This window comes from Nelumbo nucifera, chromosome 6, assembly GCF_055504915.1.
Source record: "Nelumbo nucifera cultivar China Antique chromosome 6, China Antique-T2T, whole genome shotgun sequence".
Taxonomy (NCBI): Eukaryota; Viridiplantae; Streptophyta; class Magnoliopsida; order Proteales; family Nelumbonaceae; genus Nelumbo; species Nelumbo nucifera.
The window spans coordinates 550,871-565,921 of record NC_142654.1 but is presented as its reverse complement, the minus strand read 5'-3'; the positions used below and the strand labels follow the sequence as shown (position 1 = coordinate 565,921).

General features: G+C 40.5%; 1 protein-coding gene across 3 annotated transcripts in view; it reads right to left on the bottom strand.

The window, feature by feature from the left end:
• NRPD1B (nuclear RNA polymerase D1B) overlaps positions 1–15,051 on the bottom strand; it is an 84,003-nt gene that overhangs the window by 10,365 nt on the left and 58,587 nt on the right. For all 3 annotated transcript variants that reach the window (XM_010247762.3, XM_010247761.2, XM_010247764.3), the window contains exons 12-14: positions 13,374–13,449; positions 13,153–13,280; positions 7,785–7,939 (exon numbers count right to left, since the gene is read on the bottom strand). In XM_010247762.3, coding sequence (XP_010246064.2) covers positions 7,785–7,939; positions 13,153–13,280; positions 13,374–13,449 — 359 coding nt within the window. The remainder of the gene's footprint in view (positions 1–7,784; positions 7,940–13,152; positions 13,281–13,373; positions 13,450–15,051) is intronic.

Sequence of the window (15,051 nt, the reverse complement as noted above, 5' to 3'; positions counted from 1 at the left end):
TGGTTTGACAGGTTTAAGACTGCTCTTGTTCAGTTCGGATACACTCAGACTCAATCAGATCATACCCTCTTTGTTAAGAGAAAAGACACTTTGGTGACATTTCTTATAGTTTATGTAGATGATATTATGGTTACTGGAAATGATACAATAGAAGTTGGTGCTCTCAAGAAGTTTCTCAGTTCTGAATTTGAAATTAAAGATTTAGGGGAGTTACGGTATTTTCTAGGCATCGAGGTTGCTAGGTCCAAGGAAGGTATCTTTATTTCTCAACGGAAGCATGTGCTAGACCTTCTTACTAAGATTGGAAAACTTGGTGCTAAACTGATAGGTTCCAGAAATCTCACACTCAATTTATAGGCACTCAGCAAACACACAGTTCAAAATAAGAGAAAACTTGTATTCATTCAATGGAGAGTGATAACAGAGGTCGGTTCTTCGAGAGACCGCCGGCTCTCCCAACACTCACAATGTTCTTTCCTCTTCCTCCCAATCCAGACCCCCCCTTATATAATATTCCCCCCCTGACATCATAACTAATTCCCTTAGAAATATTCCCTCCTGACATCCTAATTGATTCCCTCTCAGAATTATTCCCTCCAGATATCATAACTAACTCCCCATATAATATTCCCTCCTGATATCATTACTAACTTTCTCTAGCAATGCCCAGCTGGCATAGCTAAACATTTCCCTCAACCGACTGCTGACCTGGCTTGTGCTGCCCTTTTCCTCTCCTAGCATATGTGAGGATAATTGGGGGCCTATCATTACCTGGCGCCCAAAGTCTAACCTTGTCCTCAAGGTTAAAGTGAGGGAATTGATCTCGTAGCAAGTCAAAGGGCTCCCAAGAGTCTTCAAAATCAGGCAGGTCCTGCCAATGGACAAGCACTTCTAAACCAGTAACTCCCGGCTTAGTGGATGGACGCACACCGCGCATGGCAGCTGGTTCCACAAGCATCTCCATATCAGCAAACAGAGTGGAAGGAATCACAGGAGAAGAGATATGGTTACCAATCGCCTTCTTGAGTTGCGAGAGATGAAAAACTGGGTGAATCCGTGCATCCAGAGGGAGGTGAAGTTAATAAGCGACAACACCAATTCTTTCCACAATAGCAAATGGTCCATAAAAATGAGGGGCAAGCTTTTCATTGGCTCGGCGAGCTAAAGACTGCTGATGATAAGGTCGCACCCTCACATACACCAAATCCCCAACATCAAAATTCACATCACGCCGGCTTGCATCAGCCGAGTCCTTCATCTTTTGTTGTGCACGGTGTAGGTGAGCACGCAGCTCCGTGAGTACAACGTCACGCTGAAGGAGAACAGCTTCTACATCTGCGTTAGCAGTAGAACTAAGCTCAAAGCGGATCAATGGGGGAGGATCGCGCCCATAAACCACCTTAAAAGGTGTCATACCAGCAGCAGTGTGAAAAGAAGTATCATAGCTGTATTCTGCCCAAGATAACCAAGAAGACCAGCGAGAGGGAGAGTCAGCCGCAAAGCAACGCAAATAAGTCTCTAAACAGCGGTTAACCACCTCCGATTGACCATCCGTCTGAGGATGGTAAGCTGAATTGCGACGCAATTCTGAACCTTGCAAGGTGAAAAGCTCACGCCAAAAGAAACTCATAAAAACTTTATCACGATCAGACACAATTGATCAGGGAATGCCATGTAATCGAATTATGTTGTGTAAGAAAGCCTGTGCTACCGTGGGAGCTGAGAAAGGATGACTGAGAGGGACGAAATGGGCGTACTTGGAGAGACGATCGACCACCACCATAATGGTATCGAATCCCTTAGACTTAGGAAGAGCCTCAATAAAGTCCATAGTAATATCCTCCCATATTTGATCAAGAACGGGTAAAGGTTGCAAAAGGCCAGCAGGAGACATGGCTTCATATTTACTGCGTTGACACGTCACAAGCCTGCACAAACTCCTAAACAGAGCGTTTTATCCCCCGCCAGTAAAATTCAGCTGCTATACGCTCATATGTCCGGCGGATACCAGCGTGACCCCCCACAACACCAGAATGAAACTCTTTGAGTAAGAGGGGTATATATGGAGAAGAAGAAGGTAGAACCAATTTACCATGATAACGAAGGTGTACCCTAACTAAAGAGTAGGCAGGATAGGCCGCCAGATCCTGCTGTATAACTTTTTTAACGTTGGGCAGAAAGGAATCAGTGTCAACTTGCTCCTTAAGGTCATTAAAATCAAGAAAAATAGGGAGTGTAAGAGAATTTAAGAATACTTCAGCAGGAACTCTGGAAAGAGCGTTAGCCACGGCATTCTCTGTACCTGGTTTGTACTAAATCTCAAAATCATAATTCATAAGCTTAAGGAGCCATTTATGGTGCTCACCTTCGACTACTCGCTACTCCAACAGATACTTAAGGCTACACTGGTCAGTACGTACCGTGAAGCGCCTACCAAGAAGATAGGGCCGCCACTTTTTAATAGCAAAGACAATGGCCATCAACTCTCGCTCGTAAACAGATTTGGATTGTGCAGATGGACTAAGTTTGTGGCTGCAAAAAGCTATAAGGCGATTATTCTGCATCAATACTGCATCGAGACCCACCCCGAATGCATCTGTCTCGATCAGGAAGGGCTGGGAGAAATCCAGAAGGGCCAACACAGGTACTGTCGTCATAGCCCGTTTCAATTCCTGAAAAGCATTCTCAGCTTCCGTATTCCATGAGAAAGCATCCTTTTTAAGCTGGTGTGTCAATGGCCATGCTATTTTACTGTAGTTACGCACAAAACGGCGATAATAGCCCGTAAGTCCTAAAAAACCGCGAAGAGCTTTCAGTGAAGATGGTTGGGGCCAATCAACCATAGCCTGGACTTTAGAAGGGTCGGCCGAAACTTCAGTCACACTGATAATATGTCCCAGGTATTCAATGTTGGGCTGAGCAAAGATACATTTCTTTGAGTTAGCAAAAAGACAGTGGGCACGCAGTACAGAAAAAACCTGTTGAAGGAGATCCAAATGGGCAGCTTCGGAAGCACTATACACCAAAATATCATCAAAGAACACCAGAACAAAGCGACGGAGGAAATTATGGAAAACAACATTCATTAACGACTGAAAAGTCGATGGCGCATTTGTAAGACCGAAGGGCATGACAAGGAACTCATAATGGCCCTCGTGTGTGCGAAATGCGGTTTTGGGAATATCCTCACTACGGACACGAATCTGATGGTAGCCTGATTGAAGATTAATTTTGCTAAAAATAGCAGCACCATGAAGCTCATCAAGAAGTTCTTCGATAAACGGAATGCTATTATCTTGCATGAAGGCACTTCCCCTATCTCTGTTCGCCCTTACAGATACCCTCAGTTCCAGAAAGATGAAATTGAACGCCTTGTCTTTGAGATGCTGGCTGCTGGAATCATTCAGCCAAGTACAAGCCTCTACTCGAGCCCGGTTCTTCTAGTCAAGAAAAAAGATGGAAGTTGGCGTTTCTGTGTTGATTACCGGGCCCTCAAGCGTGCCACGGTTCCGGATAAGTTTCCCATTCCGTTTATCAAAGAACTTCTTGATGAGCTTCATGGTGCTGCTATTTTCAGCAAAATTAATCTTAAATCACTTCACTTCAGGGCGAGTGACAGCAGAAGTAGTCACCTGTGTCACTCGTGGATTAATATGGACTCCAGAGGGGGACGTTGTGGGCCAACGAGGAGATAACCCAAATTGGTAAGCCCAAAGGGCTTGGTTCTTATCCTCATCTTCTGAGCCGCGACCATCTTCCTAATCAACCCAACGGGCTCGGCCTGGATATCTGGACGCAACCCATTAAGAAACGCAGCTTCGAGGACTGATTCCGGCAGGCCACATTGGGGAGCCGGGAGAACCTCGAACTGGCGGCGATATTCTTTAACGGTAGAGGATTGATGTAACAAGAAGAGCTGTTCATGTAAGTTACTTCCTGAGTCGATCGGAAACGTTCAAGGAGTTCTTTGAATTCTTCCCAGCCATGAAAAGGTCGCCGTCCTTCCCAGTAATACCAAGCCAACGCATCTCCTTCTAGGCAGACCACGGCAGTTCGCAGGCGCTCTGCCGGAAGTAACCCATTAATTTCAAAATAGTGCTCAACACGAAAAAGCCAGCCGTCTGAATTCTTCCCATAAAAAATAGGCAGCTCCAACTTCCGAGGAAGAGAATCAGAAGCATGATCCAACACCGACATCGAAGAAGATGCCGGAAATGCCGTGCTCCTTCCTTTGTCAGCAGCACTACTCGATGCGAGAAATGGAGGAGAAACCTCAATTGTAGATAGAGGAGCCGATGATACCTGAGGAAGATCACGTTGATGAAGCAACAGATCAAAACATTTCACCAGACCCTGAACGCCTTCTTCCAGAGATTGTACAGAGCTATCCAGAGTTGAAATCTTCGAAAGACCAGCTGCTACCTTATCTGGATCGAGATGCTGAAAGTCATTACGTAAGCCATCCACCTGCGATGCCACCTCATTAACTGTTACCATGGCCGAGGAAGTCGCGCTCTGATACCACTGATAGGTTCCGGAAATCTCACACTCAATTTATAGGCACTCAGCAAACACACACAATTCAAAATAAGAGAAAACTTGTATTCATTCAATGGAGAGTGATAACAGAGGTCGGTTCTTCGAGAGACCGCCAACTCTCCCAACACTCACAATGTTCTTTCCTCTTCCTCCCAATCTAGACCCCCCTCCCCCCCTTATATAATATTCCCCCCCTGACATCATAACTAATTCCCTCAGAAATATTCCCTCCTGACATCCTAACCGATTTCCTCTCAGAATTATTCCCTCCAGATATCATAACTAACTCCCCATATAATATTCCCTCCTGATATCATAACTAACTTTCTCTAGCAATGCCCAGCTGACATAGCTAAACATTTCCCTCAATCGACTGCTGACCTGGCTTGCGCTGCCCTTTTCCTCTCCTAACATATGTGAGGATAATTGGGGGCCTATCATTACCTGCCGCCCAAAGTCTAACCTTGTCCTCAAGGTTAAAGTGAGAGAATTGATCTCGTAGCAAGTCAAAGGGCTCCCAAGAGTCTTCAAAATCAGGCAGGTCCTGCCAATGGACGCACACCGCGCATGGCATCTGGTTCCACAAGCATCTCCATATCAGCAGACAGAGTGGAAGGAATCACAGGAGAAGAGATATGGTTACCAATCACCTTCTTGAGTTGCGAGACATGAAAAACTGGGTGAATCCGTGCATCCAAAGGGAGGTGAAGTTTATAAGGGACAACACCAATTCTTTTCACAATAGCAAATGGTCCATAAAAATGAGGGGCAAGCTTTTCATTGGCTCGGCGAGCTAAAGACTGCTGACGATAAGGTCGCACCCTTAACTGGAATAGCTAAACATTTCTCTCAACCGCCTGCTGACCTGGCTTGCGCTGCCCTTTTCCTCTCCTAGCATATGCGAGGATAATTAGGGGCCTATCATAAACCTGCCTCTACCCCTATTAATGTGAATCATAAACTCTCAACTAATGATGGAGAACTTTTAGCTGACAGGGGAGTGTTTCAGACATTACTAGGGAAACTTCTTTATCTATGTATGATTTGTCTAGATATTTCATATGTTGTGAATGTCATCAGCCAGTTCATGCATGCTCCCAGAGACACCCATATGGCTGTTGCAGAAAGGGTGTTATGCTACCTTAAGGGAACCCCCGGGAAGGGTATAATATTTGCTAAACATGGGCACATGTAGGTAGAAGCATATATAGATGTTGATTGGACAGGAAATGTGGATGACAAGAGATCCACATCAGGATATTGTGCTATGGTAGTAGGAAATATCGTTTCCTAGAGAAGCAAAAAGCAATTAGCGGTTGCTAGATCTTTAGCTGAGGCCACGTATAGAGCTATGGCCCATGGTGTTTCTGAGTTGTTATGGCTTAGATCTCTACTTAATGAGATGGGTGTTTCACGTGACAAGCCACTGATGTTGTATTGTGATAACCGAGCTGCTATTAACATTGCTCACAACCCAGTTCAGCATGATAGAATTAAGTGCATTGAGGAAGATAGACACTTTATACGGGAGAGAGTGGCTTCAGGAGTGGTGTGCCTATCTTTATTTGCATCAGAAGAGTAGATAGCAGATTTTCTAACTAAGGGAGTCACAAAGGCAAAGCTTCAACATTATGTAAGCAAGTTGGGCATGATTGACATCTATGCTTAGCTTTAGGGGGAGTGTGGTGAGAATGGGCCAAATGGGCCTTAGTGTTCTTTATCTCTTTTAAGTAGTATTTAAAAGTTGTGTTTCTTAGTTATGGGCCTTCTTTAATTTTCTTTAATTATTTCTAGGGGTATACCAAAAAAGCAGGGGTGGAAGTACAAAAAATGATTTAAAGGGCTCATAGTTGGGGACAAGGATTAGATGATTATGATGATGACGAAAATTATGATGGACTATTATAGTGATTTATTTTTATATGTTTGATTTGTATTTTTTGTGCAAAAAAGAATTTAGGCTTTTATTGGATTCACCTGTTATAGTTAACTAATGATTTATTCTTTTCATAATATCTTTAATTTTCGGCGTATTTACAATGCAGTATCATGAACTCGTAAATGACCCTATTTTGTCTCTAAGATTGCATGATTTGATATGAATGACTGAATAAAAGTTGAGAGTTATTTATTGACTCATTCATGTAATGGCCCCTCCTATGATTGACAATTCCATTTTCTTTGATAAATTTTCATGATCTTCCAACATTTTGGATCGGATTTGTAATTCATGATTCGATTTGACTTTTACAGCACTAGGTACACATAAAAACATGTTCTCTTAACTCTTACACAAGTGTTAATTTGTAACAAGGATACAACCAAATACATGTAATAGTTGGATCTAAGTGGGGGAAAGAAAGGATTATTTTGTTCCCTCATAGGTTTTTTTCTTCACTAATAAAAGGTCGGATCAAGTCCTTAAATAGGATCATAGCTTTGTGCAATGGTAAAATCAAGGGCTGGCAAGTGTGAGAATGTGGATTTCAGTCTGAGAGAAGTCACTCTGTACAAAAAAGAAAAACAAAGAAAGAAAGAAAGACACTAAATGTTAGGTCTGCATCCAGCACACCTCGAAAGACCACAGATATACAAGTGCTTAAATATGCAAGTAGTTTGCATGCATGTATTGTAACATGATGCACTGCCAGAGGTGCAGGTCTGGCATCTCAGTTGAAGTATTTAAACAGAATCAGGCTTGGCCCTCGGGCTGGGACCATTCAAATTTTATCAAATGCTCAACCTGAACATGCCCAAGTTGAAGCCCTAGCCTGCCATGCACCCATAAGTTTCTCAATGCATCCAATTCACAAACCCAAAAGGAAGACACTACATGGTTTATCATAAGAAATAGATTTATACCTGATACATTGCATATCAGTAAGAATCATTTAGAACTGAACAGAAATGAATTGCAAACCAGGATTTACATAGAAAACCCATAATATTTAGCTTCATATTGCTAACTACTTTCTTGCATATTAGCAAGAACAGTATAGCCCTAAATAAAAGGCAATGGAAGACAAGGACAAATAGAGTCAATCCATAAAAGTTAGCAGCATGGTTATTGATAAAAAAAAGCCATAATAGTTCATTTCTCTTTTTGTGAATTCCAACAAACAAGCTAGATTCAAAGGACTACTAAAGATTATTTGCAGAAGTATGAGCTTACCTCCCTAAGAAACCTCAATGTAATAAGAGAAGTGAAAAAACAAAACATTGCAATCGCAAGCAAGAGAAAGTACCCTTAATATTGGTCCCCAATAAAATTGGGCAGACTTTGTTTGCCATGATCTTTGAAATTCTCTGTATAGAATCACTAGAAGTGTCTTCCCACAAAAATTGCAAGCAGGGGAATTCTGATCGTTCCTTATCAGGCAGTCGAACACTGCAGCATTCACTGCAATGAAACACACAGGTCAGAACATAGGAAGGCATTCTCCTTTTGAAGCCAATATGTCTCCATAAGTGAAAATCAAGCCAAACCATACAACCAATATCCATATCAAGATAAAAGGACTGGCAAATCTTTAAGTTAACGGAGAAGTTCAGGTACAAAAACAATTAACTCTTTTCTTCACCAAGGGACGAGAATCATGAGATTTCTATTGTGTTTCTTCCTTTTTAAGACTGAAAAGAGAGTTATTCTGGTAATTTTATTGTCAGCTAATGAATCAAATAAGAACTCTCTTAAAAAGCTAAAAAGAAAAAGGTAGAAAAGAAACGAGACGTTCCTACAAAGGAAAAAGCTGCTAAGCCCCTTGGCTTAGCCCATCATGAAACTTACAACCAATTTCTTCTGTCAAGTTGTAAGTTGATCTACTTGTCTTCTATCAATTGGGTAAACCAAGAAACGAAAATCTGCAATCAAGTGAGAAAGAAGGAAGAAAGGAGCAGGAGAAAAGAAAGAAAAGCAAGATAACCTTCTGCTTTGATAGCAATTCAGAAACCCTTTTATGATAATAAATAACAAGAAATTTTTATTAATCAAAATAAAAGGTACATCCAAAGTAGTGATGAGATATCACAACCAAACAAAAAGGAACAAACATTCCCAAATATACAAGTTCCGGAAAAATAGAATGAATCAATACAATTCATCAGTAGAAAAAAGCAAAACTAAAGAATTAATTTCTTGACTCTTTTGAATTCTGGCAAGATGGAGGTAAAATGATTTAACTCTCCCCAAGAGAACAATAAAATGAATTACAATATAGCCCAAAACATTTGATCCCTTCCCACCCCCTGCTTTGCCAAAGTATCTGCAGAGGCATTTGCAATTCTCTTCACCCACTGAAACTGGATTTCCAACCCCCTAGTCAGCCACTTAATGTCCCTCCTCTCATTGGCTAATTTCCAAAGTCCATTGTTTTTTTGTAACCAACATAAAACCAACTTTGAGTACCCTTCAACAACTAGATTTTGTATATCAGCTCCTTTGTCTTCCTTACGCCTTCTAGTACAACATAAACCTCAGCTCTGAGAGAGTCCCCAACCCCAATGGGACCTTAATACATTGCAATCACCTTCCCATTCTCATCTCTGAAAACACCTCCTGCACCTGAGGGACCCGGATTGCCCGCACTTCTCCCATCAAAATTTAACTTTATAAACCCAAGGGCTGGTGGTGACCACACAGGACAGGCAGATGAATGAGGAGCGGAGTTTGCCACCTCCACCCTAACTGTTATTGCTTCAATAATACCTTCTTTATTTCTTTCCTTTTCAGAAAATGTCCTTGAATTTCTTTTGTCCCATAAAGTCCAGCATATGTCAGCCCTCACACACCTCCACATAGTCTTGCCCCTTTTCTTCAGCCATCCAAGGAAAGTAGTCAACAAGCTTTGAATGTCTGGTAGAGGGATCCACCTGCGACCAAATAAAGAAAGAAACCAGTCCCATATCTCAGAAGAAAAAGGGCAAGAAATTAATAAGTAGGAGTTTTCACCATTAGCCTTGCAAAGAATGCACCAATTTGGAGACAAGCACCATAAAGGCCTTTTACTTTGGTGTAAGTCGCAAGTATTACATCTTTCCAAGAAGGCTTCCCAACAAAAAGCTCCAATCCTTGGAGATTGGCCCACCCCATACTTCCTTTGCTGGAAAATTTTGTACAAAGTTGTTGGTTGAATGCAGCAGGGACTAAAAGAAGAAAGCACACGAGGAAGTCTCAGAGGGGGCTAGAGTCCAAATTCTACCACCTAGAGATAAGACCAAATTCCCACTGGCAAGCTAGACAATGTAGACTTTATCATAGTGATTCTACCACCTAGAGATAAGTAATTCTTTTTCCAAGGGGCTAACCTTTTAGTGAACCTATCAATTATAGGGCTCCAAAAACTGTCTTTCCTCAAATTATCCCCTAAAGGCATCCCCAAATAATTCATAGGGCATCATGACACCAAACAAACTTTTAGTGAACCTTCATGTTTGACATTTTTTCGAATAGTTGAACTACCAGCTTTAGGTTTTTAACCCACCTCACATCCTCCCCTTCATAGAAAAGAATTGTACCATCAGCAAAATGCAAGTGGGTGATAGGAATTCTATCTTTTCCAACCCTCCACTCCATCACTAGGCTTCTTGAATCTGCTCTCTGTATAAATCTCCCCAAAACTTCTGTAATCAAAGTAAAGAGAAAAGGAGAGAGGGGGGGGGGTCCCCTTGTGTAAATCCCCTAATATCCAGAAAGTGATCCAACACTATTCCATTCACTAAGATGAAATAATGACATGCATTATTCCATTCACTACTGTTCCATTCCCCTAATAGCCAGAAAGTGATCCACTATGGGAGGCAAAAGTCCAAGGGTCCATTTACACCATTTCTCCTCAAAACCACAATAACCCATTACTTGCATTAAAAAAGACCAACCTACCATGTCATAGGCTTTCTCTAAGTCGAACTTAAGCACATCCCTTTCTTCCTTGTTCTCCTCAAATCCTCCACACGCTCACTGACAATTAATAATTGATCCACAACCTATCTATTTCCCACAAATGCCCCTTGATTTTGTGAGATTAGATCTGGAAGCACCTATCTTATTCCTCTAGACAAGATCTTAGCAATAATTTTATACAGGTTATTAACCAAACTAATAAGTCCATAGTCACTTGGGTTATTTTCTCCAACTTTCTTTGGGATCAAAACAATAAAAGTTGAGTTCAGCCCCTGGATTTATCACCCCCTCCCCTTCAGTATCTCCCATAGTAAATCCTTTTGGTCCTAGTGCTTTGGATTTATCCATCGAAAAAAATTGCTTCCCTTATTTCCTCCACCTCAAAACTTCTTAGCCTCCGATAATTTTGGCCAATCCAAACCTTTTGTCCAGATTCTTTGATTGAAGGGCCTTCTATAAATTGACTTAAAGTGCTCCATAAAAGCCCTAGCAATCTCACCTTGCTTAGTAAGAGACACCCCATCAATCTCCAAATTAGAGATCACACTCTTCCTCCTGCCATTAGCCATTGCATGAAAAAATTTAGTATTTTTGTCTCCCTCTTTCACCCACTTATGCCTAGACTTTTGCCTCCAACTAAATTCCTCTTTGTACAGAATGTCCTCTAACTGCTTCCTAAGCTCTCATCTTTCTTGCTTGTCTCCCACATCAAAAGGTACCCGCCCTTTCCTTAGCATCCAACTCCTCAATTTGATTGGTTACTACCTACTTTCTATCTTCAATCCTGCCAAACTGAAGGATATTCCACTCCTTGATTTTCCTTTTACCTCCTTTAACTTCCAATGGAATTTCATACCCTCCCAATTAGCCCTTGGATTACTATCATTCCACCAATTCATGCATTCCTCCATTTCCCAATAAAATAGAGGTCTTCTACACTTTGGGCACCACATTCTTCGTACTTAATATGTACAACCATGAACAAATATTACACAATCTACCAATTCCCAACCATTCATCTTCCTAAAATTTTATAGATGAACCATCACCTGACTTATAAGATACAAAATTCAGCAAGGCAGACTGGAAACTCATAATCCCTTCCAAACACACACCCCATAAGCTCACTTCACCTCCTTCATGTCCCACCAAAAACCCACTACCCATAATTACAGCCACTACCCATCCCCAAACCTCCATCCTTCTTACCTCTACACACCTGATCCCATTAGACCAAGTGATACTTCTTTTCCAACCCTTACACCTTTGCATCTTCTCAATTGCGGTTGCCACGGATGATGATGGAACCTTAAGACTCCCTTAATTAATTGTATTCTCTCCCCAAGGAAAGGTAATTCCTTTTCCACCCTACAAACCACCTTACGCTCTTCCTCCAACCTGAAGATGAAATTTGTTTCTTCTATTTCTTGTCACAGCATGGAAAAAAACAGTGTTTTTTTTTCCTTTTAGCCACAGTTCCCTGGACTTTTGCCTTCACATAACCTCTTCTGCATGATTCAACTTCTGCAATTCCTCCCTTAACACCTCCCTTTCTTTCCTCCCTTCTCTTGATAGATTACTCATTTACTCTCTTCTTTCAACTTGTCCAAATATACATCTTCAAGATATCTGTTTTTCTTGTTCCCAGGTCTCCAAACACCTCTCTATTCCATCTTTTTAAGTCTTCCTTCAACAACATCGGATTTTTAATTACCATATAACCTTCTCTGCATTGAATTCAATAATTTCTCCATTTGTCCTCTAAGGATTGCATCAACTGTGGATGACCCAATCACATATTTTCGAATCTGAATGGTTTTGAGCCATCCAATATGATGAAGCTCCTCAAAAGAATTGGTGTATGGTCCAAGAAAGGTAATGCCAATGTCTCTTGTACCACCAAAAGAAATAATTCCTCCCATTCTCCATTAAATAAAAGCATGTCCAATCTTCTTAATATTGGCGGATCTTGAACATTGGACCATATAAATTTTTAGCCCAATATTCTATTATTTATCAACCAATTTATTTGAATAAACTCCCTAATATCCTTCACAGCCACAGATACTCTATTTTCCCTTCCCCCTTTCACCAAGTTCCTAACCACCTCCCTTCTTCGAAAGTCTCTCAAACTCCTTACAGTACAAGAAATATAGGCCAAGACAGAAAAAAAAGAAAGAAGGAACTTGACAGTAATTCATGTAGAAGAAGGCTCCAAGAGTGAAATTCCAACTAAGCAATACAAGTGGATTACTCAACTAGACATCTGTAAGAAGACTAGACTGACTATTCCCTTTTTGGTAAACAGAAAAGAAAAAAGTCAAGCTAGAAATATGCAATAAGACTAGAATGATCATTTAAAATAAGAAAAAAAAAAACATGACAAATTCCAACTGCAGCAAAAGACCAAAACAGTTCAGGTGCAAACCAAATCATTAAGGCCTGGTTTGTTTGCAAATGATTTGAGTGTAAATTCTGATGTGTTTTTATTTCCAGCTTTTACTTTATTTTGTTTGATTCCAGTGTAGATACAATAAAATAAAACCTCAAGCAAAGTAAAGTAAAACTTGAGGAAAAGGTTAATTAGAAAATGCATTCTTTTCATTTGCACTTCCATGCATTTGTACTAGTGCAAACAAATATAGCTGAAGGTCAAAGGTCTGTCCAACAAAGCCACAAACATATAACATTCATTCCACCTAACAAAACCATACCTAACTAACAAAAGGACCCTCCTCAGTATATGCCCAAGCTGGTCTTTCTTCTTCCTGAAAGAATTGAGGGTCTCCTGGCAGTCCTTAAGAATATCAGCCATACTTCGGTTCAATGCCTTCAAACTCATCTGTTCAAGACTATATAGGTTCAATATTCCCCAGCATAATACCAAGTTTTCAACCAAAAAGGAAAAATAATGAAATGGATGACTTGAAACAACCTTATCAAGATGAATATGACCAACAAGTCCTGCATTTGTTACAGAATTTCCAGGAAAAATACACTGCTTTTGATACCTGAAATTAGCAAGATATAAAGCATTATAATACCTGAAGACCACCTAGAAGAATGCTAACCAGAAAACCATTGACAACATGTCTAAATCAGATAAAAATCCGTATCAACAACATTTTTTTTTATCTTTTTACTCCTTTTCTCGAGCATTTTGAAAAATGTGAGGGAGCCCTTTTTCATTGCAAAGGAAATAGGAGATGCGTGAGAAAAGATCAGAGTTAGTATAACTGTCACAGTAAGACTAAAAGGATGATACCTTACTCACTTTTGTGTTATACTAACTCTGATCCAATACAGCTGGGTGAAGAGGAGTGCCTTAACAGTTGAGTTTAGAGCACAACTGCCACATTGAGACCAATAGGTTTCTATCTTACTCAGTTTTGTGTTTAAGTCTTGAGATTATTTGTTTCATCTCACTTTTTTTTCTCATCAGTTGCAGAAGGGGGGGGGGGGGGGGTGTTGGTTCAATCTAATTCAGAGATTTCTTTACATCCAGAAGAAATAAAACTATAACTTGGTTTCTCCAACTTGGTCCAGCGTTCAACCAGGTACATTGAAGATTTCTCCAACATCAGACTGAGCTTTCTCCATCATTCTCATCCAAGATTGTAAGAGGGTTATATTTTTCCCTCTTACATTTGGACATCATCCATGACCACTTTCTAGTTGAAACAGCCAAGAGAAAACATGCAAACAATCTTGGATTCTTGAAACCTGTTTTTGTGTCTCGGGTAAAGAAGGCAATAAAAACAGGTCACCATTGACCCATTTTCAATGATGTGCCTCAACCACACCATCATTTTATACGGGTACAACGTACCCATTTAAACATTGATTTATTCATTATACCTTACTTAATACATGAGCAATGATAACCATTTATTAATAAATCCTAACTGAATTTATTATTTCACATAATAAAAGTTAATACAAATTTAATTTGTTTGCTTTCTAAATTAACTTATTAATTCACTAAGCTTATTTAACTAATATGTTAATAAATAAGTTTACACTCAAACATTTTTTCTTTGATCAATAACACCAGCTTCTTTAAATTAAGAGAAAAGAGGGAGAATGTATACAAGAGAGGAGATAAAATATCTTAGCTCCCCAAATACAGAATACAAAGAGAATACAGAGAGAAAAATTTAAAAACTAGCCCAAAATACAGACTCCCTATTCACCCCTTGCTTGGCCAACCCATCCGCAAATGAGTTGGCACTCCTCTTCACCCAGCTGTATTGGATCTTAATGTCCCTACACATCCATAAGAACTGTTTCTTTTCATTGTTAAAGTTCCACAAACCACTGTCCTCTTTCTTCAACCAGTTAACCACCACCTTCGAATCACCTTCCAGGATCAATTGACTGACATTTAATTCCTTTGCTCTTCGAATTCCTCCAAACACTGCAAAGATCTCAGCCCTAAGAGAGTCACCTTCTCCAATAGGGTCAGAAAATAGAGCAATAGCAACCCCTACCTCATTCCTGAAAACTCCTCCAATCCCAGAGGGTCCTGGATTCCTTACACTGCTGCCGTCAAAGTTCAACTTAATGAAACCCGAGGGGGGAGGGGGCCAAGAGAGACAAAGAGTCCTCTTGCA